The 27474-nt window shown below is 44.4% G+C and overlaps 1 protein-coding gene across 4 annotated transcripts in view; it reads left to right on the forward strand.

Moving 5' to 3' along the window:
• Window positions 1–22230, forward strand: part of DNAJB6 (DnaJ heat shock protein family (Hsp40) member B6) — a 59283-nt gene extending 37053 nt beyond the window's left edge. The window contains exons 9-12 of one of the 4 annotated variants that reach the window (XM_033079630.1): window positions 11340–11366; window positions 12544–12750; window positions 14180–14220; window positions 20602–22230. In XM_033079630.1, the coding sequence (XP_032935521.1) occupies window positions 11340–11366; window positions 12544–12750; window positions 14180–14220; window positions 20602–20652 (326 nt within the window). In that variant the 3' untranslated portion in view covers window positions 20653–22230. Of the gene's footprint in view, window positions 1–11339; window positions 11367–12543; window positions 12871–14179; window positions 14221–20601 lie in introns of all 4 variants that reach the window. The other 3 variants (XM_033079715.1, XM_033079884.1, XM_033079800.2) reach the window with 3 other exon arrangements.
• The last annotated feature ends 5244 nt before the right edge of the window (window positions 22231–27474 follow it).

Raw genomic sequence — 27474 nt, forward strand, 5'->3', positions numbered from 1 at the left:
GGAAAAGAAAACAAGTGTACGTGCTGTACTGCTCTGCCCTTTTCTGGCCTAAAAGGAGGCTGGGACAGAAGTATTTCTGTAGTTTGCAAAGTGTGTAGCCAGTGTACACCTTGAATGTTTGTTAGCAGTAAAAGGCTTCAAAACTAATTGGTTTTAAATGTACCAGAACTGGAACTTGTAAAAGCATTAACAACTTACCGATTTTATCTATATTTTCCAAGGCCCTTCAAAGATTTAAGTTGCATTCTGTGTGAAACCTGTTTCAGATGTGGGAAACACAGTTCTGTTTGCTGTACAACTCAAGTCCTCTGTCACTGCCAGGTGTTTGTAGACTAAACACTGTTTTCTTTTGAGAAGCAAGTAGAAAATGACAAGTAGATTGGTTTTTACCACTGTTAAGTAAAAAGAAAATGATGTGTACTTTACTATGCATATTCAGATTTTAGAGGCGTTATATTCAATGTCAGTTACTACCATGTAGTATCTAAATTGGAGGATCTATTGCAGGGGGGATGAGTCTACATAATTTCAAAAGTACTTTTGAAGTGTTGCTATTGCCCTATTTTTGATCTATATTGAAAATATTAGCCTGAAAGAATTAGAAGAAAGTCGTTTTGGTTACAGGTTAAAATAGAGTAATTTGTCCTGAAGCTTTCTCATAGCAGTTTTGTAGCCATTAATAATTTATTTATTAATAGCTATAACTCTGTCTTGAACAGAAAGTGACTTTGAAGTGCCTTCTAATGTAGTGACTAATTGAGAAGATGCTTCTTGTAATCACTCCTAAAAACAAGAAGCTCAGCTCAGGGAAATAAAACATTTTTCTGAGAAGACACAGGTGTTTAAACCTGCCTGCTCTTCTTGATGAACCAAATTGAGAACATAAGATTAATTGATTACTCTGACATGGTTTCCACTCTTCCCTCTCCTCCAGCACTTGCTCTGAGATCAGATCACATGTGTGCTTTTGCCCTCGAAATGTTTATAGAAGATGATGACAACATCCCTGGTAACCCATTTCGTGGAATAAATCACGAAGCCAAGTGCATGCCCGTGCTGCTCTGTTGCAGGGGGGTGCTTGTTGCCCTGCACAGAATAGTTTCCAATAGTGGAAAGTTCTTTTATGAGAGCTGTTTGTGGGGGGGAATTTTGCCTTGTGCCTCCCAGCTCCTCCTGAAAGCCAAAAGCCAACCATGGTTCACACTGGCCTCTCGATCCAGCTCGCTGTTGTTTTCTGGGTGTGGTGGCAAAATTACCCAAATTGTCAGTGTCTCGTGTTGGGTTTGGGCCTGTAAGTGGCACAGAGCCAAGCTGGCAACTTTGAGTGCAGCTTTCATGTAGATTAGATGATAGATTGTTAACAGAGGTCAAAGCCTCTTGAGTTTTCTATTTTTGTGAATAATTCTGGCTAATCTTTCCTTAAAATATGGGTCTTCCAGATTTTCAGTTGAAACTGGGGTAGGGGTGGACACTCAGGTCCTAGCTGAACTGTCATCAGTGTCTATTTATTGCTGTCAACAACAGCATGGTTTTATTTATTGATTTATCTTCTCAATTGAATTCCGTGCCTTGAAGGCTTTTGCAAACAGATTCCATCTCCTGGAAGGTTATGTTGCTGCCCTTTTGGCTCCAGTTCTGTTTCCAGTCCACTATTCAGTCTTGACTAAGCAACTTTCTCCTTAGAAAAACAGTTCATGATGCTTTTATTTAGTATTTTTAAATATTACTGTAAAAGGAGATTGTTTCTGTAGAGATACCAGGCTGTATTCAATACCAGCAGTTCAAGCAAGGTCAGAATTTTAATTGGAAAGTGATGAAATGTTCTCAAATGTGCAAAATTTGTGACTATTTCTGTCAGTCACTGACTTGCATGATAACAAGTGTAGGTGAACATCAGCTTTACCTGTTGTGCATCTGTTCCAGGTTTCCTTCCTCCCTCACAGTGCAGGACAATTCCAACCCTGCAAGGGGAGCCACACTGGTTCACAAGGCTGAGGAGAAATGCTTTTGAGTAAATGAAGTTTGACAGCCTCACACTTCAGTAAAACTCTTGGCAAATATTTTTGAGAGGAGTCTGAGTTTGCTGTGTTCAAGGAGGAGGTGGAGTAGCTCTGCTGGATGCTGCACTTTGGGCTGCCAGTAGTACAAAATTGAAGTTACACAGCTCAAACCTCTGCAGGTTTGATATTTATTTTTGTAGTTTTTCAAATACTTATACCACGATATAGTGAACCCACTGACAAGTAGTCACTTAAACATTTGGAGAAGGTTTCACTGCCAGTACAGAATTACAGGGGGATTTTGAGCAGAGGCTGGTTGTGACAACTTCAGGTGTCGAATTGTTGCTCAGTTGTGCAGTTTTGGTGGGTGCAGCCCTCCCCAGGTCACATCCACCTCTCCACCAAGAGCCAGTGGGCACTCCAGTGTGTGTTCCACTCTTCTGGAATGTGGAGTGCTTCAGCTTCTTGCCTTTATGGTAGTTCTTAAACACTGTCCCCCCGCCTTTTTTGCTTTGGCCCCAGATTGTGGTTGGAAATGATTGTTTCTGTCCTTTGTGCTTCATCCCATGGATCTCAAAGATGTGTGAGAGGAGGAGAAGGTGGGATGGTGCCTGCAGCAGCACAGGGTGGGAGCAGCCCTCGCTCTGGGCATGGACAGCCCTAGGGTGGCCATCCTGGGAAATGGATACATGGCCTTCCTGGGTGCACCAAGAGGTACTAATGTCGCTCTTCAAACTCTCCTTCTCTTTCCAAAACTCACAAAGCTCTCTTGGTAAAATCTTGCCTGCTCCCACTGGATCTCTGCAGAAGGAGTGTATAAACTGACGGTACTGTTTCCAGGCACTAAAGAGAATTGTAAGTATTGGTAGTGCTGGGTGGTAGTCATGTTCCTGGTTTGGTGTTTGGGGTTTTTTCAGTTGAGAAAATCTTCATTTCTGTGCTCTTTTTATTGACTGTTTGGGTCAGAAGTTCTGAAACAATTTATTTTTGTTTATATACATGCATGTATATGTATGCATACATTTGCATTTATAAACATTGTTATTGATACGATTTGAAAAATTAGTTATATTTCTAAACTGTGGTGAGTTTTAAGGCATAGATCTTGACTATGGGTGGGAAAGGAAGGATTTTTGGTAACACTGAGAGTTCTGTGATGGATTGGAGATGCCAAACAACAAAAGCTGGTGCAACTTGGGAGTCATGTCTCCTCTAAGGCCAATTGTACATGTTTCAAATTAAATACAGTATTTAGTCAAAGCTGCTATTGAAGGTCAACTTGAAGCACTATTTAAAAAAAAAATCAGGCTTGTCATTTTGGTGTCAAAAATTGAGGAGCAGCTAATGACTCAGTGTTCCCCTTTTTGGAGAGATCTCAGAAACAGGACTGGGTTTTGTGGTGAAGGTTCATGACGCACTTTGAAACCCACTGAGCCATCAGAAGAGATGTCCTGTTGCTGTGAGCATGTGATGTTTTCAGGGTCATTTAAAAGATTATGGTCTCTGGAGCTCTGTAAATCAGGGATGTGTGCTCACACTGGAAGATGGGATTTGCTTGCTGTGGTCCTAGTATTACAGGGATAGATAGATGAGGAATAAATTGCATGTTGGGGGGTATAATTGGAGAGGGCAGGTATCCCTTCTTTTTTTGTAATTAATATGTGGAACCCTTAGTGTCAGAGCCATGGTGTCATATTTAAGCTTCAGGGTAGAAGGGAGAATATTTTTGAAATGATTAACCTGAAAAGATGAGACCTTGCAAACTCATGGACAGTGCAGTATGAAGCATGGAGCTTGCACTTACTGTCTCGTGTCTGTGGTATTTCAACAGCACTAATAGCCATTTGATGAAAGTATAAACTTAGTGATTTTGTGCTTTTGCCAAATTACTATGGAAGTGTTGACAAAACAGCTGGGGAAGTCATTCATCACATTTTTCTGAAATCACTCATGAGATTCTTTTCTTTTTAAATTTAACTGCATGGCTTTTTTGATGTATCTTTTTTTTTCTTTTACGGTAATCCGGGTTTGCTGTGCATTAAGGTTTTGAAGATGGGTTTAAAGCTGATAATCAATGGAAAAATATGTAACACAGCTGTACAATTTGTAAATTAGGGCTTGCTCAGAACTGTTCTGGAGATGCTGTTACAGAGAGGGCCACTAATGGGAATATAAGATGACGTGTTGTTACTTTAACTCATTAGTTTTTAAGAGTTCCAGAGATCTGTTGCAAAAGTAGAAGAGCACTTTTCCTCTGCTTTTACTGTTTGAAGAGCTTTTTAAGTAGAAGTCAATTTTGCTTGACCTGGTGGTGGTAACTGCCAGAAGAAGCAAAGTTTTGTTTTTGGGGGCAGTGAAGGAACTGGGGAGTTCTGGAGAACAAGTGTGAGAAGTGTGAAGGTGTATGAGACTCTGCTTGGGCACAGGGGTAGAAGAAACACTGGTGGGAAGCACCTCATGTCTGGGTACTCCATAGAGGACCTGGCAGGGCTGCATGTAGTTGCACTGTGGAATTTTTATTTCTTTGTTTTCCTCTAGTGCTGAGTTTCATTATAAGGGCTGGTTTCTTTTTTTTTTTTTTTTTTTTTTCCCCCTCAGTAGGATTTTGGTTTGCACTTCAAATACAATTTCAAAGTGAAACTGCAAGGCTTCCTCATGGTAGAGATGAAACCCATGGGGATTTCTGTCTGAGGTTGAAATATAGTTGAGATGAAAAACCCTTCTTTGTTTCAGGACAATTTGAGTTGCAAGGGGCCTTAAAGTTCAGCCAGTTCTGACCCCCTGCCATGGGCAGGGACACCTTCCACTGTCCTGGGTTGCTCAGAGCCCTGTCCAGCCTTGAGCACTCCAGGGATGAGGCAGCTACAGCTTCTCTGGGTAACCTGTGCCAGGGCCTCACCACCCCCACAGTAAAGATTTCTTCCAAATATCTAATCTAAACCTGCCCTCTTTCAGTGATTTAAAGCCATTTCCCCTTGTCCTATCACTGTCTGCCCTTGTAAGTATCAAACCAAATATAATAACTTGCTGTCAGTGTTTCTGGAGGAAGAGGAGCCGTGTAAGAGCCAGAGACAGGTACAGTGTTCTGACTCCATCTCACCTATGTGTTGTGTGAGGTGTGCTGGACAGAGAAGCCCCAGGAGTAGGAGGAGCCCATGGTACAGGTGGTTAAAGAGGTTTGGTCACTTCAGTGTAGTGTGTTGTGCAATGAGACTTACAGGAAACTGGGGTAGACCTCTGATAGGACCCCAAAAAGTATAGAAAATGGAATCTTTAAAGTAATCTTGATGACTGTTTAAAAATCAGGTCCATTTGGTCAAGCTCCAAGCTTGAAATCTTGCTAATTTGTATAAATATGTCAAGCTGTGAAGCTCATTCCTCATTCTTTGCTTCCTTTCAAAATTCATGCAGAAATGAATAAAACACCCTGCTTGATAAAGTCTTCTAAAATTAATAAAATTCCCTTTGAGCTGCAGCATGTAAATTGGGTCATCTCTCTGCTTGCTGGAAACGTGAGGATTCATGTTACCTCCTGCCATTTGCATTTCCAACATCCCAGATCTTTAAGATGAGAGCAAGTGGCGTTATCCATATGGATGCCCTGGTGTGCTTTAACAGGAGGAAAATAGCTGCAGAAACCTGGATGTGCTCAGCCTTCTCTCTTGCTTCAGAAACAATGTAGGACTGATTCACTGGGCTTTAAAAGGTTCTGATGAAGTTTTGGCAGGGAGGAGGTAACTCCAGGCTGTCCCAGCAGCTCCCTCTCTTCAGGCCAGGCTCCAGAACTCAGTCTGGTCCAACACGAGTGCTTGTAGCCATTGATCCCTGATGGCCACCATGGGGAACAGCATGATCTCATTTCCTTTCAAAGCAGTGCTGTTGTGGTTGGTGTGTGCTGAAAACTCACTTTATTTTACCAGTTTGCTGCAGATTGGGGAATCTTTGTGGTGAAGTGTTGCCATGAGTAGCTTGTGATGTGCTGGGAATGCAGGATTCGTGTTGGTACACGCTGAGCTGAATGCAGGATATAATGGGGTTCTTGGGTGTGGATGGGGGTGGTAGGCCAAATCCACCTTAAAAAAAAAAGGAAGAAAATCCAAAGTTTGAACTTTGTGAGGGAGCTGCTGCAGGGCAGGGAGGGTGAGCAAACCCAGCATGGGGCTTTCCCTGCGCTGGTCTGTGCTGCAGGGGTACAGCTGGGCAGGAACAGTGCGAGCTGGCACTGGAGCAGATGAATACGAGGCAAAAATAAAAAGAGTAAGTCCACTGCCAGCTTTTAAAGCCAGAAGGGCAGAGGGTTGCTCTGTGCATTGAGCAGAAAGCATTGAGCCCTGCCCTTTCCTGGACTCTGAACATGCTGCAGCCAGGCCTCTCCTGGGACAGAAACAACACTCCATCAGTCTGTCCCTTTTCCCAAATCCCACACCCTTGTTTTTTCCATCACTTCCCAGGTCCTTGCCACCACCTCCCTGCCATCTCCTGCCACTTCTGGATTTTTCTTTCCCCCCTTGCAGGAAATGCCTGGCTTGCATGGCAGGCAAGATAGTAGCGCTGGTCCTGGCCTGGGAAAGGCCAGCCCAAATCCCCCAGTTATAAACTTCATATGAGCTTTTAAGTTGAAGCAGGGAGACATAACCCACATGTGAGTGCAGTGCCAGCGGTGCTGAGGAAGCTGAGCCATCAGAGCCAGTGCAGAATGAGAGATAGGGAGAGGAGGGGTGGGATCCTGGGAGCAGGTTTCTGCAGGGCATGGATTGAGAGCTGCTGGCATCTTCAGTTTCTATCCAGCAGAGCATTCCGGGCACTGCTTTGGATAAATATTTCTTTGAATTTTGCGGGACAGAAGTCTCAGACAGACAGCAGGAAACCCTGAATCACCTTGTGTTCTCTGTAACACTGAGTGCATTTGCTCTGGAAGGAAAATACCATTAATAGGTGAAAGACACTGATCTGTGTGAGCTGACTCAAAACCTCGTTGTTTGTCCTGTGCTTTGGCTGGTAAACGTCACTGTTGAAATAAACTCCCTTTAGAGTTTACAAAAGTGACGATGCAGAGGGGGCAGTTGCTCTGGCATTCCCCGGATGGTTTCTGAGTGATTTCAGGCTCTTTCAGCTTTCAGAGCTATGTGCATCTTTTTAATCAGAGGATTTTAAAATGGCTGCTTTTTCTTGTAAGCATCACATCAAATAGCAAAAGAGAGATTTTTAAGGGCTGTCACTGACAAACTCAGAGACGTTTTCCAAAGAGGGCTCGATGCAACTTTTGGTTTCTATCGGATCTGACAAACCCAAGAGCACAGGCTGAAAGAGAGTTTTATAACTCCTGCTAAGCGTCACACTGTTAGTGTTTCCTGGCATTTAGAAACAAGTTTAAGAACAATTAATCAGAAGAACTTGCTCAACATAGCCTCTAGTAATGGTGAGGGAGTATATTCTTGGCTGAGAATGTTGTCTGCAGTTTCAGGAGAGGTGAGGGGTGTGTGTGTGCACGTGGTTTTGGAAAATACCCTGGGCTGGGTGTTTTATAATGAGCATCTGTCCTTTCCAAGAGGAATTAAAAGAAACTGATGATCTGGCAACTTTCTGAAAACAACTTTCAAGGTGTGGTCCCCCAAATTAGACCATTTCTGTGTCTTAGTAGAGTCACTTGGTCTCCTGCTGTCTTCTCTGTGCTATCATACATTAGATATGAAGCTTTCATGAGAAGAAACAAAAGATCCAGTTAATCTTCAGGATTTTTTCAGCCCAAGGTAATCTAGGCCTGTAGACAGATCTGTTAGATGAGTTCTCAGATAGAACTGGTTCCTGTAAAACATATGATTTCCCAGCAATTGTTGGACTTCAGTCTAGGAAAAGCCCTGGTAGCTTCTGCCATGGTAAATATTAATACCGGAGCTGCTGTGATAATGGAAAGGTTTATCAGTAGAAAAATCTTATCAACAGGTTACAAAGATCATAGTGCAATTCACTTAAGATAAATGTGTTTAAATGGGGATTTATTTCTTTCACTTTTGGTTGCACCTTCCGTTGCAGTTCATCTCTCTGGAGCAGCAGCAGCGGATGTGGTTGAGTCATCAGAAACTCCAGTGTCCTCTGTAAGCACAGGCTAAATTCCATCCCTTGCAGTAGGAAGGGGGAAAAAATTCAAGAAAAGCTTCGTCCACTTTGCATTCTGCACCCTTTGTGATGTCAGCCTGCATCAGGAACAGCTCAGGTGAACCTCAGCCTGCCGGCTGAGGCAGCAATATGACTCCTTGCTCTGAGTTTACACTGCCCCTTAACTTTAGAGTATTAGAAAGACACTTGGCAGGCCATCCTCTAAAGAAGGTTTGGATGGAGGAAGCTTCCTGCAAGCGTCTTTGAATAACTTGGTGGCAGGAGCTTAGCTCGGAGCTGCTGTCACTGGAGGCAGCCGGGTGTCCCTCGCCAGGTGCATCTCCCCGTGCTGCTTGTGGGACCAGGGGCTCTGGTGTTTGTGGCCTCAGGGAAGTGTTCCTTTGACTAAGCAACCTGGTGCACCTGCTTTTTATTTCATCATACAGGGGAAACCCTGATTCTGGGTGTATTTCTAGGTGAGGTGTGCAGGAACAGAGCTGCCGTGCGGGAAGTGAGCTGGGAAATGCAAATCAGCAGCTCCATCTCCTCAGCATGTTTACCCTGATTAGTTCGGCATAGTTCTGTCATTACTGTCTTGCCAGTAACTACTGCTGATTCCTGCTGGGATTTCAGTCCAATTCCTGGACATACATGGATATTAAACATAACACTAAATAATAAAGCTGGCTTGTGCAGGACTAGTGTGAAGAGCTCTGAGTCTTACCTGTCCCAGCTCACCTGGCACATCTCTGCCGGTGCTTTTATTCCTGTGAATTATCAATTATCTTCCTTTTCCAGGATCAGAGACCCTTGGGTGTAGCTGGTGGCTCTGCTAAGCCCTTATCTAGTCCTGGCCGTGTGAAATAACCGCGGTGTGTCGGGGCTGGCACACCTGGCCACAGCCAAGATTGCCCTCTGCTGGCCCAGCGCAAGTTTTAGCCCCAGCACAGCTTTTTAGGATGCTAGCTCATGTTTTCTTTCTTTCTTTTTTTTTTTTTTTAATTTTTTAAAAAAATTTTTAATTTTTTTTTTTCCCCTGGAAGCTGCTGTTCGCATTTCAGACAACCCGAACCCGGTGCACCAGAAAACCAAACCTTAATTATTGTTTTTTAAATGTAATGCCAAATCTGTAATTTTCAGAATTAACCCTTAGAAATGTAACTTCTCCCAAACTGGTTGTGCAAATGAAATAACTGCTAGGTTTTTAATTATTATTTACATTAGTAGAATAAAATCTTTTTGGTTAACACCATAATCTGCATCTGATTCCAGCTCCCTCGATAATTTCCCCCTTCCCTGCCCCGGCTGGGGTGGCTGCACCATGAGCTGGCTGCAGGCCCCGAGCTGGGTTAAAAATAGGCTGGCAAAGGAGTTATTTTTAACCGGGCCAGTCCCTGCCTGGGGTCATGGCGTGGCTGCCCAGGCTCTCACGTGGGTGTGCTGGTGTGGGGGCACAGGGGACAGCAAGAAGGAGGTGTTGGGGGAACTGAGAGCTGTTTAAAGCACCCTGAGCACTCCTGGAAGGTGCTCCTTGGTTGGCTATTCCTGCTCAGAAAGTATTCCACACCCAGCCCTCACCCCCAGTACCAGCTGTCTTCCTAAAAGCCATTTCTAGGACAAACATCAGTGCTGACAAAACTCTAACAGAATTTAAGCACTTTTTGGTGGTGATGTCCTTTGTGGCTGACTTCTTCCAGAGTAAATTCTATTCAAGTTTTCTATGTGCTGTGGTACAGTCTGGCTCGAATGTTTCAAATATGTAGAACAGGAGGGAATAGTCGATGCAAATCACACTTTAGTTTTGCTGTGCCAGGTGTGCTAAAGGTGGATGATCAGAGGAGGATCTGACACTTCATGCCATGCATAGCACTGGAGTTGATTCAGTATTTAAATCACAGCTGACGTGATGTTACACCATTTAACTGATTTGTGGTGCCATCCTGCTCTCCCACAACTCGTAAAGGGGGAAAAGTTTGGGCAACTTTTTGGGGTCTACTTGTTGAACTAAAATTTGCCTTTGCTTTGGGGATATGGAAGGACTCTGTTATGTGAGCAAGATGGAATTAATCCTTTCAAATATTTAAAGACAGCTAATAAGAAAGATGGAGCCACACCTTTTAGTAGGGCCTGTAGTGAGAGGACAAGGGGTAATGGTTTTAAACTGAAGGAGGGTTGACTTAGATACAACGATGAAATGTTTACAGTGAGGGTGGTAAAATGCTGGCACAGGTTGTCCAGGGAATTGGTAGGTGTCTCATCCCTGGAAACATTCAAGGTCAGGTTGGATGGGGCCCTGAGACACCCTGATCTAGTGGAAGATGTCCCTGCTTAGTATAGGAGGGTTGGACCAGATGAGCTGTAAAGGTTCCTTCCAGATGAAGTGTTCTATGATTCCAAAGGTGTGCTGGTTCCCTGAGCCCAGTACTGAGGAGTTGTGTCAGTGTGCCTGCTTGGGTTATCTCTGTGATGCACAAACACACCCAGAGCCTCAAGAATGGCCTCAGCATTTTTCCCATTCCTTCATCTATTTGCAAATGTAAATTTTAAACATACATTAAGTGAGACTTTCCACATGAAAAATCCATGCACTTTGGGTTTCCATGGGAGAGGAGGGATGTCCTATTTCTGGTGCACTGTAATTTGTTAGGAAGTGAACCCTCTTGGCTGGTTTTTGTGTGTGGACCTGATGTAAATAGGTTCCATGTGCTTTTTTTTTTCCCTTAGTCTTGGCATAGGCTTACCTTCACAGACCTGGTATCATCAGCCTGATACCTGCTCAGTGCTGTTTGTATAGTGTGTAAAATCCTGTAGCCTCTTATGGGTAATGATGGCAATTCTGCATCTGGCATTCCCTGAGCTTTTCCTTGTGCTCTGCCTCTTGTAGCTGAAGTCCTGGTGCTGTCCTGGCAGCCCTCTCCTGCTGCAAGGAGAGCCATACACCCAGGGCTTTTACATGATGCAGGCAGAGACTAAATGCAGAAATCCTTGTCTTACCATCACTTGTGTTTTTGTGGTGTTTGTTGTGCCTTTGGAAGTGAGTGGGACACCAGGGTACAGAAGCAGGAGTGTGGAGGTGGGGATGGGCATTTGAGCAGTGGGGAAGGAGCATCCTCTGCTCACACCCAAGCACAGCCCATCGGAGATGTGAGGCACGTCCTGGAGTCCTCCAGGGCCTTGGCTGCCTCACTGCACTGTGAAATGACTTTTTAAACACACCTTGCCTCCTTTTCCTCATGCTCTCAGAAGCATCTCCCCGTGTACGAGTACAAGGTAAAGACAATGCAGCCCGTTGTGTCTGGAGGTGGTGGTGTGGGGCACGCACCAAGGGGGTGTTCCTGCTCTGTCCTGTGTTTCACATGTGGTGCCTTCTTCATCTTCAAAGCATTTTCCAGCCATGAACTAAGAGCACACACATTAGCTGAGAGCACACACCCCTCCCTGAGCAGCTGATGCCAGGCACATCCCAGGAAAAACTTCCAGAATATGACACACCACTTTTGATGAAAATAAAATGATGCCATATTTCATCAGCTCTATTAGAAGTACTTAAGTAATTGGACTAATGAAACTTTAAAAAGCCTTTAAGAGACAAATGTGGTACACAACTTTGTTCCCAGTCTTTCCCTCCTGCCCCCCTGTTTTCCCTGTTGAACATCTTCTGTTGACTTTTGGGGATCTGTTTGTTTTTCAATGTGTGGTTTTGCTGAGTTTTGTGTGTGTTATGGTAGTTGATTTCTCTATTTTGCAGCAGTGGTACTCTTACAGTTTCTGCAGCAAAGGAAAGTGTCATGTGCAAAACAGCATGAGTATGATGGAAGTACCTCATCTTTCATACCAGATTGGGTTTTATTTCCATTGTGTTCATTGGCCTGTGCTGTGTGTGCCTGCCTTGCCTCTGGGCTGTGTTTACCTCTCACACATTCAACGTGATTTCTTGTCTTCATGTGTTCCATCACACATCTCCACCATCCTTCAGCTGTGATGTCCAAGATCCAGCCCCTCTGAACCCATTGGCTTAATTCTTGTCCCACCACCCCTGTAGCCAGTTTGGGTATTTATCTCTCCTTTCCCTTCACCTTTTCATTGAGCAGGACAGCCCAGGTGAGGCTGAACGTGATGACATGCTCTGCACAGGACAAAAATTCTGTCCTGGGCCACGTGCTCAGCTCTCTCACCCTGCCTATGGGCAAAAGGGAACAGTGGTCCCCGAGTCATCATATCTAGTGGACTGTTTTGGATGGCCTCAGTGTAGTGACTGGCCACTGGTGGAACTTTCTGCTCAGCCACTCCCCAATCTGCAGATCCACAGGACTGTCCGTGACCAACCACAACCAAGACTAATTTTGTGATCCCAAACACCCAGCCCATTTCTGAGACCTTTTTCCCCAGGCTAAATCGATGCATTCAGGGTGCAGCTTACTTTCCTTACCTTTTTTGCCTTTCGCAGGGGAGGCAGACGAAGAAGCCTTTGCCGAGGAGTGCAGACGGAGAGGACAACACGCGCTGCCCTCCCAGCCCAGCAACCCTCGCCTGCTGAAACCTCACAAGTCTGCCAGCTCCCCCCGCTTCTCCTGCCACTACAGCACTGATGAGGTGGAAGAACAAGACAAAAGCCGCGTTACGAGCAGCTTCGAGGCCCCTTTTTATTTATCAGGTGTGCACAAGCATGTTGGTGAGAAATGTGCAGAGAAGGACCCATCACATAGTCAAAAGCCAAACTCAAAAAGCCAAGCAAAACGTTGGTGCTGTGTGTTGACTTAATGTCAGTTCCCTGGTAGGTAATTAATAGCAGCTTGTTTGCCTTCATCCTGCTTTAGCTCTGATCTGCCATTTAGCCTAGATTCACTAACGCCCTGGGATATTTAAGGATCCAGGGCAAACACTGTTGTGCTGCTGAAGTGCCTCTGCTCTTTGTTGTTAAAAGTGAAGGCATTTTAGAGGTTAACTCATCACAATACTTTGCACATTCATTTACTTAAATTGTGCTTGGCTTCCTTGTCCAAGGAGAAGTTCAGCAAGTTGATGCTATTTCTGGAAGCTGCAATTTTAGGCAACTAAATCCTAATACAGGAGGCTGAGAACGTTCAGGCAAACGTGGCAACATGGCAATTGTCTGGGTTATTTTTGGAAGTAATTAGTCCTTTGATATATTTCCAGTCTGTAATTTTTTGGCAGTGTAGTCCAGAGGCTATCTTGGACAACAAAGTCCTCAAAACTGCTTGATTTAATTGGAACCTGTGGTCAGAGATCATCCAGGACTGTGAGGAAAGGTTTTTCTGATATGTGAAAGATGCCTTTTTACTTGGATGCCCAAACCAAGGACCCTTCTCAGTAGTGTGGAATCAGGTGGAGTGCTGGGAAGTGTGAGCCTATGAGGCTTCTCAGGGTAAACACAGCACGTGAAAAATAAACAGTGTATCCCAAAACAGGTGCTCATGTACTCTCAGAGCTGTATCAACTTCCACTGTGTTTATGAGCCTTTAAACCTAGCACTGTCTTTTGGATGGAAGACCTAAAGATATTATGATGCATGACAGATTGAATAATTTAGATTAACGTCTTCCTGATAAGTTGCTGGAAGCTTTGTGTCTTTAAAGATGACCAAGTTGAATCTTTTCTTTAAAAAAAAGGAAAAACCCCAAAAATAGTTGCAGAGGCCTGAATGTAAAGTCCTGGGATGATGTTCTGAAGCCTCCCATGCAAGGGCTAAAGGTTTGGTCTCCTGTATCTGTGGCTGGCAAAACAAAACCTTGTCTTTGCCTTTGGACACATGAGGAGCTCTGCAATCACAATATTTTGCAATAGATTCCAAGGAGCAACTGAGTTTAGCATGCACTGTGCAATTTTTGGAGCAATTTTAAAGATTGCTTAGGACTTTTTGCTGTGAATTTATTTATGCTCCAAGACGCACAAGTTTGCAATTAAAATTAATTTCCAGAAGTATTAGTGCAATCACAAAATGCTGTCTTCTACCAGTAGATTGTGAGTTGCTAAAAAAGACTCAGGGTGAAAACTTGATTGCAGTGACACTAAGATTTTACTGTTGCTTTAAATATTTTGCCTGCTGTTCCTCTGATGGACAGGGCTGCTGAAGGACTGGTCGAGTCAGTCATTAAAAACCTACGTGAGTGTCTTAATCCCTCCCTGGGGACTTTGTGCACGAGCCCTGGCCAGTGATGGCATTCCCCTTCATGGGTGTTCACCTCTGCTGACTGCCTTGCCCTGCAAGCAGCTTCACCAGCACAGCTCTGTAATTACAGAGACCACTTTACTCGCTTGGCTTCTCATCCATCACTGCCGTGCTTACACGGGCCGGCGTCGGGACAGAACCGTTTGTGCCTTGCTCCAAAGCCCTCCCAATTCTGGGAAACACTCGAGTTCAGTGCCCTCAAACCAGGTGCAGTTCCACCTTGAATCAGATGTTTTTGCCACCACCAGTGTAGGGCCCTTGACAGTGGGACCACAGAGCAGTTTTAGATGTTGTCCCAGTTGGAGCATCTCAAGCAAACCCTCAGTCATTAATGATTCGTCTGCAGTGAAGTGGTTTTCTTTCCCCAGCTCTAAGAATGGGACTGTTTGAATTTTGTAAGTCAGCAGGAAATTTAGATGAAGGAGAAGGGGATAGGTTTCATCTTGACTATGTGGTGGGAATCCCTCTGGAAGTGGCATCTCTCTAGTGCCCAAGAGGAAAGGCTGGCCAATTCCTTTAGACTGGCAATATCCAGAGGTGAGAGGAATCCTCTCCTTAGTCAGGATTGCCAGTCATCACAGTGGGTATTTAACAAAAAAAATGAGAGTTTAATTTAATTCTCCATCTATCATGGACACTTTGTGTTTTAGTGGAAATTACTCTGGAAGCTGTTCCTGGTTTCATAATGGCCTTTTAGAATAAAACTTCACCTCTTGTGCTCTGAAGTTGCTGCATATCTCAAACAGTTCTCTAGCTCCCAACAAGGAATTTTTGAAATAAGAATTGAGATACTGCAAGTGCTGTGCTCCCTGACAGTGTGGTACCTGGCTGACTGGTGGGATCTGAGCTGTGTCAAAGTGGTGCTAATGCCAGCAGAGACCTGGGGATGGCAGCTGTTAATGCCAGAGGTAGTGGTAACTACCCCTGAAAAACTACTGCTTTGGATTTGAGAGTTCTGACCTTTATCCATCAAGAATGATTGAAACGTTTAATTGTTAAAATAGTGAAAATATATTATACAAATTTTATTATTGGAAGATAATATTGCAAGGTTTGCTCTTCCTTTTCAAAGAAATAGCTTGTATTAACCTATAACTTACAACATTAATAATTCATTTTTTGCTGCATTTTCATCTGCTGGCATCTGTGAAGAGGAAACCACTCTAAAAGAACTAGCTTAACTAATCTTGATCCTTTCCTAGCATGGATTCCTCTGCTGGAAAGTTGAGCTGTTTGTGCTTCATTTCATTTTTAATTCAGTCTCTGTTCTTTCTACCAACATGCAGTTCCTGAATTACACTTTACTAACTAGTAACAGTGATGTGCTTTGTTATCCAAACTAATTACTTTATAATTCCATCACAAACTTCGTTTTGGGCATGTAATGGAAAGAGAAAGGAAAGCAAAGCCACTGTTTCTTGTGGAAATCTAATACATGAGGAATGCTGGAGGTGTGGAAATGGAGTTCCCCCTCCCTTTGCTCCACATCCCCTGGCTGTAACTGTGCAATGGGATGGGGTAACAGCTGTACCTGTGTGGGGCAAGGGCTGGGAAGGCTGGCTGGTGGATTTGGAGGCTGGCTGGTGGATTTGGAACCTGGCTGGTGGATTTGGGGTCTGGCTGGTTGCCCTCAGGCTTAGCCCAGAGCTGCCTCCATGCATGGTGTTTTGGCTGCTGGTACAAAATCATCCTGTTACCCATCAATGACAGCTGGGCTGTGTGTGGAAGGGCTTCCATGGCTGCATAGCCTTGCAAGCTTTTGCTTGCCATTTGGGAGTAAAACCTTGGAAATCTATTTAGTGCTGGTGTTACCCTAATTAACAGGAGGCAAGCAGGTGGTATTGGCTTGGTGTGTTCTTGTGGCAGTTCTATGCAGAATTGGTAAAGGAAATGGGATGGTGAACAAGCATGAAGGAAGGCCCCTGCCAGTTGCTAAAGCTTTTCAGTCCCCTAAAAGATCAAAGTTGGGATTACATCACTGGGTTGGCCAGTGGAACTGGAGAACTCACCCCTTGGATTTAACAGTGTGGATAATTGAATAGTGGAACAGCATACCTAGACAGGGTGGGATGTTTTGTCACCCCATGTCTTGACTAAAGGCTCGCTCCCCACGATGCTCCTGGCACAGGCAGGAGCTGTGGAAGAGGAGAAGGAATTAGTAGGTCAGGTTGTGCTGTGTGCTGGGCAGTGGCTCAGGCTGAGGGGAGGGGATGTGAAAGTGTAAAGTTGTAATTGCAAATTGAGTCACACATTAAATTATACTGAAGCTGTGATCTAGGGTGAATTTTTACAATGGCATATTGTGAGTGTGATCAGTCTAAAATAACAGAGGGTGGCTGCAACTAAGAAGTAAGCCAGCTGCCTTTGAAATAGCAGTTTATTGTTTTGACTAGAGACATTTCTAAGAGCAGAAAATTAGAAAGAGCAGAGCCCAGCTTGAAAGTGCCTCACTGCCCTTTTAAAGCTCTGTGGGTGGTGGGGCCATGGCTGTTTCCATGCTTTGAAGGAAGACCACAATCTTAGTAAAAAGTTGGTAGATCTTGGAGAAGATTTTCTCTGAGACTTGAGCAGAAAGTGTGAAAACTTTCTGCTCCCATCCCCAAACTCGATGTTTCACTCTGAAAGTGGAAAGAGGCTCCTTCCTCAGTCTTCACCTTAGCAGATCTACAAAAGTCACTCAGTGGCCCTTGTTGCTCACTGAAGTGGGTCAAGCAGTAGCAATGCTGTGTGTTAATGCCAGTTGTGGTGGAACACTTTTGTTTCCTTCTGCTGATCCCTCTGTGCTGAAGGAAGGTGGAGCAGACCTGTGGCCACTCTCTGCATCCTGGTAGAGCAGGCAGATGTCAGGCAGGGCAGGAAAAAGTAGGAGATCAGAAATGTGTTGGGTGGGAGTGTTTTCCCCAGGCCACTTGTGCCTTTGGATGTGCACCCCTCCCTGGCAGCTGCCACCCAGCAATGCCATGAGTTTCACACTCAGTGACTGAGCAAACTCGTGACTCTGGCAGCTGCAGAGGGCAGGGAAGCAGGAAGCCAGGAGGAAAGTCAGTCTGGGACACAGCAGAGAAGCTTCCCAGTTTGTTTGGGTCCTTGCTGAGTGATGGTTGAAGGAGTTACACCTGAGCGTTCCTGGAAGTTGTTTTCAGCCTTCAGCAGCTTTGTCAAGGCTGGAATAGCTTCTGTGCTCCTTGTGGCTCTTACAGAAGTAGAAAAGAAGGGGATGAAATGGAAAGAGTGGGTTAGCTGATGCTGTTTGTTTTAGACAAGAATTACCCAAGTAAAGCAGGTGTAATTCCTAATGGTGTGGATTCTTGCTTCACCCATCTCTGCTCCTGGCAGCTGACAAAAGCAAGAAATACCAACTTGGGGAGATTTCTATCTGCATTTGAGTGAATCTGTTTTCCAAACGTCACAGCTTGGGGAAGCTCTTGGCAACCTGTTCTCCCTGTGCCCTGTGAGGCATTTCTAGAGTTTGGGTGGCTAAAGATTGCAGCTAAGGGTGGAAATTTGAACAGCCTTCTCTGAGGCCAGCACTGTTTGCTGAAGCCAGTTCAGCCTGGCACTTACTATGGGAAGTTTCTATGGACACTTTGGGATGCTGGAGGCTTGCCAGGACACACTGCAGAGTGATCAGTCATGGGGCTGCTGCTTTCTAATTCAAATTTTGTTTTCTCATGACTTTGGGGCTAGTCTTGTAACCAAGACAGCTAAATACACTTTTAATTAGTGCTGGTTGAAGTATTTGAGTGAAGTATGCGCCAAAGGGTTACATCTTCAGTGTGCAATCATTATTTATGTTAGGAGCTGCTTCACTCGTTTGGATCAGGTTTTTTTGGCTGTTATCACCCAGCATCGCTGGGGCAACAGGCTGGCAAAGTTTGACCTATCCTTTCTTCTTAGGTGGGGGTAGAAAAGGAAATGGCAGACAGTGAAATTATTTATCACAGCAGGCTCAAAACAGAAAAGACCTGGCAGTTTTCTCTTGAGGAATACTCTGTGTTTGTGTGTTATCTCCTACTTGGGGCAATCTCTTTCTGTGTGTCAGTGATAACGCTTGAAAGATTTCCACTTTCAGCCTTATCATTCCAGGGGCTGGAGGAGACCATGTTGTCAAATGCCTAAATATCTTCATACCACAATATTTTAACATTTAAGTGGTTTCATTTATAAGACAATAAATTATGTGGCATTCACTTCAAGTCAAAATTTACATTGACTCAATATTTTTAAGAAACAGTTGCTAGAATTGCTTTCAGAATCTGAAGCATTCGAAGAAAATGAACTATTGCAAAAAAAAAAGTATAATTATATAAAATAGCAGTATCAAATGCTATCATGCCTGGATAGATATACTGATACTGTTTTGAGAATGAAAAATGAAAAAAATTATGAAACTAATACCTGCTAGGGTTTAATGATCCTTTCCCAAATATCTTTGTTATTGTATCATAGTTATGACATGAGCTAGTTCTGATCAGCTGAGATGATGGTGTTTTTCCGTCCAGTAAAGGGAGGAATCCTTTGAATAACACCCCCCAGATGACTGATTCTCAGGAGTCAGCTCATCTCTTCCACCTCCATTGACCTCTGTGGGAAAGCAGGGAGATGCTGAGCCCTTCAGGGATGGGTGCCTTACTCAGTGAATTGAATGCAAAAGGATCCTTTTTTTGGTGAAATACAGGTGACCAAGGGGCTGACGTGGAAGGAAACTTCCTGGATGGAGTTCTTAGTGAGGAGATGTTCACACAGTGACTCCAGGGACAGGAGTTTAGCTCAGGGGGTGACAGAGTGCAGGGAAAACCCAGTGTCATCTGCAATTCTGCTAAGCACTGCCAGTTTCCCTCTTCCTTAAACAAGAAAACTGGTTTCCACTCTAACTTTGTGCAGGCTGATCGCTCATGGCAGAATTTCTAAATAAATATCCTGCCTCTTGACTCAGATGATTACAAAAGATGAAGTCATGCTGTGGGTACAGCACAGGAGCTAGAGTGATAACCTAGAACAGTTTCCCGTTGCTACAAGTGAGTGTATTTCCTCTAAGCTTTGATAATGTCTCATGGTTTCACCTTGTGGCTCTCCCCAAGTCTCAAACTTAAACTGAAGAACTTCAGCTCTGCCATGGGCACATCTCTAACTGTGCTTGGGAAGAGCTCTGGTGAGAAGCAAATTGCAGCCACAGCATGGCTTAGTACTCCCCCAGCCTCCCACCACTTCTTTTTCCCATCTTAATTTTGCTGTTGATAAATTGATGGAGAGCCAGGTGCACTGGTGAAACTGCTTCCTTGGGGCCATCCCTGCCTGCCTGCTGACAGAACAGAGGAAAAAATGGGATTTCCATACAGGCAGAGCTGTGCCATTCCTCTGAGTCCCAGCCCTGTCTCTCCCTGGATTGCAGGGGCTGCTCTGCTCTGTGCTGGTCCTGGTCACTGGACTGTGCTGATCTCCAGTGACAGAGCACCACTGAGCTGAAAGATCCCTCCAGCTGTCTCAAAACATCACAGAATGATTGTCTGAGGGAAATGTTTACTGGCTCTCAGTTTAGATTTATGAGTGCACCTGGGTAGATGTGGTGGTTCACACAGTTCACTGCCCATGCAAGTCTGCCAGCAAGTTGGATTTTGCTGCAAGTTTGGAGGAGAAGGTGATGCTGAGCAAGAACTGGTTTTCACACATCTCTGGGGGGTAATAAACCATTGGAATGATGATCACATGGCTGGAAGCTTGTGCCTACTGAACCTGCAGCAAGTAATTGTTGCTTGAACTCAATGCTTTCATGCACCATTGGGGCTGCAGTTGAACATAACCTGTGGTGCATAGTTAAGCATGAGCAGGCTGATGACCAGCATATAAAATATATATTGGTAAACACTGAGCACCTTCTTATTTACTCAGGATTCTTGGCATTCCCTAGTCTTAAAATGGAAATGCAAATATCGTGGTAACTCTGACTACCGTGAGCAGGAAATGCCAGTACTTAAATTGCTCCTGCTGCATAAATCTTATTTATTGCTTCCTTTTTGAAAATCATTCTGGTTTTGCATGTGCTCTAATTTTGAAGCTTTTCCTGAATGGCTTTGAAGTATTTTGAAAGTTCTCCAGATCTTTTCAAACTTCAAAGATTGGTATTTTCCTTCTATCCCATAGAGAATGGGGGATATAGTGGAAATGGCAATTAAAAAACAAACAACAAACCAAATAGGTTAGGAAACCAGACTTTTTCTTTAATATTCTTTAAACCATTCAGAGAACATGTGCTTTTGCTAGAAAGAAAACTCCATGAATGCTATGAAAAGTGTTTTACAAGGCATGTTTCCTCAGGATACAAAGAAGGCAGCAAGAGGAGGAAGCAGAAGCAGAGAGAGGAACTGAAGAAGAAGAAGGCAACCAAAGCAAGTTACTAAAATGGACTTCCCTGCCATGCCAATACCTTTACAATAATGACAACAACTTCATGTTACCTTCGAGCACACCTCTTTTGTGTATATTTTTTGATTGTTCACACTGCTACCAAGGAAGTGACTCATGTTTAAAACTGTACTAAAATTGCACTATATTATTCCTCTTAGTTTCACAGAGTGGCTTTCTTGCCCGTTCAGGTTAGGGAACTCAGACAAGGCAGGTCGTGGTTAGAAATGTGTTATGTTTGAAGATTGGAAAGTTACAGAATTTCTTACCTCTTCCTTCCCTGGGACTAAGATGACTCTAGTCTAGTGTTTTTATTTGTCTTGTAGGATATAAAAGGCAAATGCCTGCTCGTTTGGTCACTGGCATCAACAGCAGGCCCATTGAAAGAAGAGTCCTGTTCACTCATGTCACTGGGAGTGGGACTGAGACATGAGCTCTTACAGGGTAATTTATGCAAGATTAATAAGTGGCTTTTATGGTTGGGTTTTTTGGTTTTTCCCTCCCCCAGGCTGGGCAGTTCTGCCCCTGCTATTAAAATGTTCCCTGATATGAAATTGTATCTTGAAGTTATATCCTCTGGTTTTAAGAAATGTAGCGTAATGATGGTCTCCTGTAAGCACTCCTACTGATTTCTTTAGGCTTAGTTGACTCCTGATGATTCATTTAGTGAAATCATTCCTTATTTTAAAAGTTTATTTTCAGAACCTAGAGACAGATGATCCAAGTGCTACTTTAAAACTGCTCTTTGTTTCTTCAGACTAGGTTTTAGATAACAAACTTTTTTTCAGCATCAATTTTAGATTTTATCAACTTGTTTCTGCCAAGAACTTATACCTTTATGTATGAAAACATTTTGCATTGGTTTTATTGCAGGACAAATTTTGTTTTAGCTTGAAAAGATGTCTTAGATCTAAAAGAAATATGTATTTCCTGGCAAGATGACTTCCTTGCTTCCCATACTTGTCTCATGTGCATGACACATTGCTTCTCTTAACCTTTTAGTGTGTACAGAGCCCCTCTGTTGCCTCAAGCATTTACCTGCATGTTTCTTGTCAGTGTGTTGTCTCCTTTTTTAACCTCCAGGTAGGAGTTAGCAGCTTATGGTTTTGTTTTGTTCCTTTTGTCTTCCTCGTGCCGATATGTTGTTGATGTAACAGCCTTAAACCTGGCAATATTGAAAGTCCACAGTTCCTGAAGAAACTCACTCATCCTAACGTTTCAAAGCTGTAGGAATGCACATAATGGTGTAAGAGAGGAGCTAAACAGGAAAGCCAAGTCTGCATTCCAGCATGGTTTGATATAACAAATTCTGGTGTCTCTGGTATCTGGATGGTTTAGCTTCAATTCCCCAATGTAACCCTCTGCTAGCACCACATATAACACACAACAACCATTTGTGAACTCTCTTAGGGTCTGTAAATTATGGCTAAGATCAAATAAGGACTGAGTATTAGTTTTCTGTCACTTAAGTACCACCTTTTTTTTTTTTTTTTTTTTTGTGCAGTGTTACTGATATTTAAAAATAAAGAAAATCTGCCTTTATACTTTGTCCTTTTGCACTGTACTGTAGACTGGCATCAGTTGTCTGTGGTTCATTTCCATTAAAGTCCAGGCTGTGAGCGCAGGGGGGAGAGTCCTCATTCACACAACACCCACAAGCATTCCAGGTAATTCCTTTTGTTAAATCCATGAGCAAGTCAATACAGCCCCTGTGTCAAATGGCTGATACTGGAAAATGAGGGTTCTTTCTGGCTGGAAACATCACTGTGAGGAGAGCACACTTCAAGCAGAGCTTGCATGTTTGCCATGCAAGGAATATTCATCCTGGATAATGCACAGCACTGAACTGCATCCTGGTTAGGTTGCTTTCCACACTCCAGGGGCAATGCCCCCCATACATTCTTTAGTTTAAAGCTGTTACTGCTCATTATTTGTTGGGGACATGGTGCATGCTTTGGAAAAGCAGCAGAGGTGGAGGAAGGGAGAGGTGACATCAGCACGGGGCTGGTCTCCCCAGGGCTGTCCCTGTGCTCCTGTAATGGGACAGAGTGGCTCCAGATCAGGAATGTGCCTAGGAGAGTTAGAGCAGACAGGGATTTGGTACATAAATATCTCCTTGACTCAATCCCTGTGTTAGGAGGCGTGTAGAGCATTAATTAGGAGACCTGCAGGCAGGCTCTAAATTAGTGAGGAAAAGCCTGTCTCAACAAAGGCATCCTTATCCATGAGAAGGGTACTGCTGTGCTTGCAGGTGGCCTCCTACAGCCAAGCCTTCCACTGGGAGAAACTCCTGGGAAAGAGTCCCCAGAGGAGGGAACCACGGGCGTCATCTCTCCCATAACCACCTAGAACCTGTCCCAGCTTGCCCAGAAATCAAGAGACGTGGGCCCATGGCCACTGAGCCTAATTCCTTCTTTCTCAGCCTAATTATTTCTGGATTTTAGCTGAAGGGGAACTGCTCAAGTGTAGTGTGGCTGTAGCACTGTGTTCCTGTGGCTGTGCTGCTTCCAGGACAGCTGGAGCTGGAGCTGTGTATCCCATTTGTTCTGTATCCCATTGCATCCATCTGCCACAGGTGAAGGCTGCCTGATGATGTGGGTGCTTAAATATGTGTCAGGGTAGGAAAAAATGCAGGTGGGTGTGAGACACCACAACTGATAACAGATGATGCTGGCCCAAGAGTGGCTGTGAATAAATGTATTGTGAAAGTTGGGAAATGATTCTTGCCCATCCTACATTACTTCTGTGGAAGAGCTGAGAACAGAACCAGAGCTAGTTTAAATACAGGACCTGATGTGATGTATAAAATGTATTGCAAAATGATTCTTTATGGACTGGATACCTGGGCTCCAAGACCCAAAATTTATCCCATAAGAAAATAAATTTACTAGGGTAGATAACAGTCAAGTAACAGGAAGGATGCACTGAAAGATATCCCTTAAAAAGATACACTGAAAAAAACCCAATTTTGAGTTAAAGGGGACATGATTGCAGACAAGCACAATGCTGATAGATAAATGTTCCTGCTCCTCACTTGGAAGCTGTCACTATGAAAGTGGTTTCAATTCAGTTGTTTTTCCATAGCTTTCAGAGATGTACACTTTCTACTCTTTGAACCAAGATTTGGCAAGACTTTGATCTGAAATAAATGATCTCAGAGTGTGTAGGTGTCAGAATGATAAAAAGTATTTTCCAAGTTTTTTCCCATCTCTGCTCCGTGCTGGTGCCACCTTCCTGAGCAGTTTGCAGACCTGTACATCCTGCTCTTAGAGGTAACACAAAGCTCTGTTTTCTTCTGTCAGCCTGGCCTGTACAGAGACTTCCCTTTCCCCCAAACTTCAAACTACCTCATGAATAATATGTATTTCTTGAAATAACACACTGAAAAGAGGATGAGTCAAATATCTCAAAAATGTGCAGTAATCATCAGGTAAGCACTAAGCTGCCTGTCTCCCAACCACATCTGAAATGTGTGACTCGTACCCACTTGTTCTTCAGGAATGTTCCAACCATGTGCCATCAAGCTGGTGCCTATCAAGTGGTGGGATTAGTTTGTTACTACATCAAATGTCATTGTTTTATTCTACCTATAATGAATTCTATTAATTTCCATTTTTTTCCCTTTTGTGTGCTAGTTGCACAGGATTCCCTGGATGCACAGGTTAGTCCTTCCTGCATTTCACATCTTGGTTATCTTGTGCAGTTCTGCTCCAAGCTGAGCTCACATTTTAGGGCTCTCTGATGTTTCCTTGAGGAGCTCCTTGCTGCCCTGTAACTCACACACTGTTGGGAGGGTGGGGGTAGCATTTTTACCCATGATTAGCTATATTTAATTCTCTTTTTTCCAAGTGGGAAGCTGGTCTTAAGAGACTTTTTATCACTCTTTGCAAAACTTTTCTCGTTGCTACCTGTTGCACTAAGAACTCTGTGCAAGGAAATTTTCCTCCCCACTGATGAGAATTAAAAGAGGGCACTTACAGCCACATACAGATCTCAGTAAATGTTGCTATTTGGAACTGTGATTGATTCACCTGCCCTGTGTCAGCACACTTTGTCTCTTCACAAGCTCTTGTAGCCAAAAAGGATTAGGTGGGCAGTTAAGAAGTGTCAGATTTGTTATGTACCTTGTTGGTGCCCTCTTAGCCACCAGCTGTTAACTCCTGACAGCAGGAGCAGCACTCACAAAGTGGCTGAGCTGGTGTGAGATGACATTTCCAAGCGTGGGGCAGGTTACCTCGCTGCTCTCATCATGACAAGAAGACACTGACCATGTCCTTGGCATATCTTGTACTACAGCTACAAGTATCCCAGACTTGAGATAGGCAGATCCTGCCTCTTCCTGAAGGCTCATGCTGTCTTTGCAAAACCAGCCCAAAAAGTAAGAAGTGAGTGTGAGAGGGAGGATAAAACACTTGCTCTGGTAATGAGTCTGAATGCTTTGATTTCAGGGAAACGCCTCAATATCTGCCTGGAAGCGATCACGGATTTTCTAGGATGTCTTCAAGGAGGGAATGGGACCTCACTGTGCTGGCTGGATGTCTAATTGCATCTCTTCAGTCTCTGTTTCCATTGGCACACACATGCACCTTTCTACTGAAATAGCAGATGTCATATTTTCCATGCCTTGTTTGGGAAGTGCTCATCCTTTGGCCAATGCTGAGCAATTTGCTTTTTCTTTAGGCTGCTGGTGGTTGAAATTTAATGAAGTATTATATAGAAGGTGTTATTTTTACATTGTTTCAATGTGAAGAGATTGTAGCTGGGAAAATTTCCTTTAACTTAAAAAACAAAAGTTACTTCCAGGTTTTTGAGATGAAAGCTGAGATGGGAAAATTGTGGATCACACCACAGCTTTTATGCACATACACCCCTGAAATGTAATGGGGTTAAACCTATAAAATATGTGTTTCTGCCTGGTTTTTTGAGTTCAGATGTGTAGTATTTTTGGATGGTTTACCATGTTTAGATGAGCAGTGCTATTGGATATTGTTATGTCAGACCAGGAGAGGGTTTGCAGCTCTGTAAGGGATTGCACCCTCAGAGCCAAGGAAGGGAAGGAGCACTGGGAAGAGGTTTTGGAGCACTAAAAAACCACTTGCACAGTACCTGGAAGGGACATTCACCACAGGTGGTTGACTTGATCCTGGACACAAGCTGCAACCTGCCATCCTGGCAGAGCTGTGACAACGTGGGTTTCACTGCCCTGGGATGCCAGGGGAGGAGGTACCAGCACTGGAGCCTTCCCTGGGCTGTGAGTCACGCTTTGTACCCATGAAAAGGATTTGTCAGCTGCCTGCCCACTGTCCTGTCTTTGATAGTGACTAATGTGGCTGCCTAGGGGAAAGCACACGAACAGGCTGAGCGTGTTGTACCTCACCAAAGTGTTTTCCCAGCCGTGGCACTTTGGGCGTCAGAGGCTCCTGGATCCAGAAATGGCCTTTTTGTTACCAGTGTTTTTTGCCCATTGACTTGTTAACCTAGAAAGCTGCTCAATATTCATTGTCCTATGACAAGGCATTCCTCATGTGACTCCACTGGGTGATGAGAAGGGTGCTGTGGTTTAAAACTCTCTCCTACATCTTCCTTTGGCTTCCTCCCCTCCTCCATCCCAGCATGGGACACTGCCCACCATGTCCTCACTCACCTTTTCCATGGCACATGTGATTTTACACATCCCACTCATGCCAGCCTTTGGTTAACCCTTCTGTGGCTCAAGAGGTTCAGCACATTGAGCCATTCCTTGCAGAAAGCCTTTCCTGCCTTTGATCACCCTCTCAGAATGGGGAAAGATGATTAAACAGTGGCTCAGCTCCATAAATTGTGCTGACCATCTGGACAAGCATGAGTAGCATGTTATCAGCTGGCTGATACTCCACTGGCAGAAAGAGAAGTGTGCTGTGCACAGCCTGGGATGCAGGAGGGGCAGACCTGGCCCTGGCTCTGCTGCCCTCAGTCTCACCAGGCTCTCACAGGCTCTGGGTGCGAGTGCATGAGCTCATGGCAGTGATGGTATCTCCAGAGCGTGGTCTCACACACCTTCCCTCCCCCTCAGCTGAAATCACGTCATGGGACATTCCTTGGCAGCGTTTGGGACCTGCTCCTCCTGACTCAGGCTCAGCTCCTGCCGCCACTCGTTGCTCCTCCAAGTGTTCTCTGTCTGAGCCTCTGCTCGGCTGGCAGCACCTGGGCTGGGGGTCCATGGCCACTGCCAGGCTGCCTGCTCCCTCTGAGAGCTGGCACTGGGAGATGGGGCCAGAAACCTTGGGAAGGCTCCTGGTGTGACACAACCCTTCAGGCAGTGCTGGGAGTCCTGGGAGGTGTCACTCACTCCTCGTGTCCCCAATTCCTGCAGCACTGTGCTTTTCCACTGCCAACCCCTCCTGGTTCAACATGCAGAAGATATTTCCCATCTGTAGCAATCTGGGCTGTGAGTTTCCCTGTTCCTGTCAGCATTTTTGTGCAGGGACAGCTGCATGCAAGTGTTCCCTTACTGGGTTTTTGGGTCATCCACGTCATCTGGGAAATCTTAAATGGGGAAATAGTTCTGAGGAAACGTCAGTGACGGGAACATCCAGAGAGATGGGAGGGGGCAGGACAGCAAACAGTGATAGTTCAAGTGCAAAGGCAAAACCAGCTCATTGATCTGAGCCCCCAGAAGGTTGTGTCAGGACCTGGCAAAGCCCAGGGTGTGTCTGGCTCTGCAGTTCTGGGGCAGATCCAGTGAGGTAAAATGCGATTTTGCCCAATATGTTTTTGCCCTGAGTGCAGACACAGACCCAGGTGACC

Source organism: Catharus ustulatus, chromosome 1 (assembly GCF_009819885.2).
Source record: "Catharus ustulatus isolate bCatUst1 chromosome 1, bCatUst1.pri.v2, whole genome shotgun sequence".
Taxonomy (NCBI): domain Eukaryota; kingdom Metazoa; phylum Chordata; class Aves; order Passeriformes; family Turdidae; genus Catharus; species Catharus ustulatus.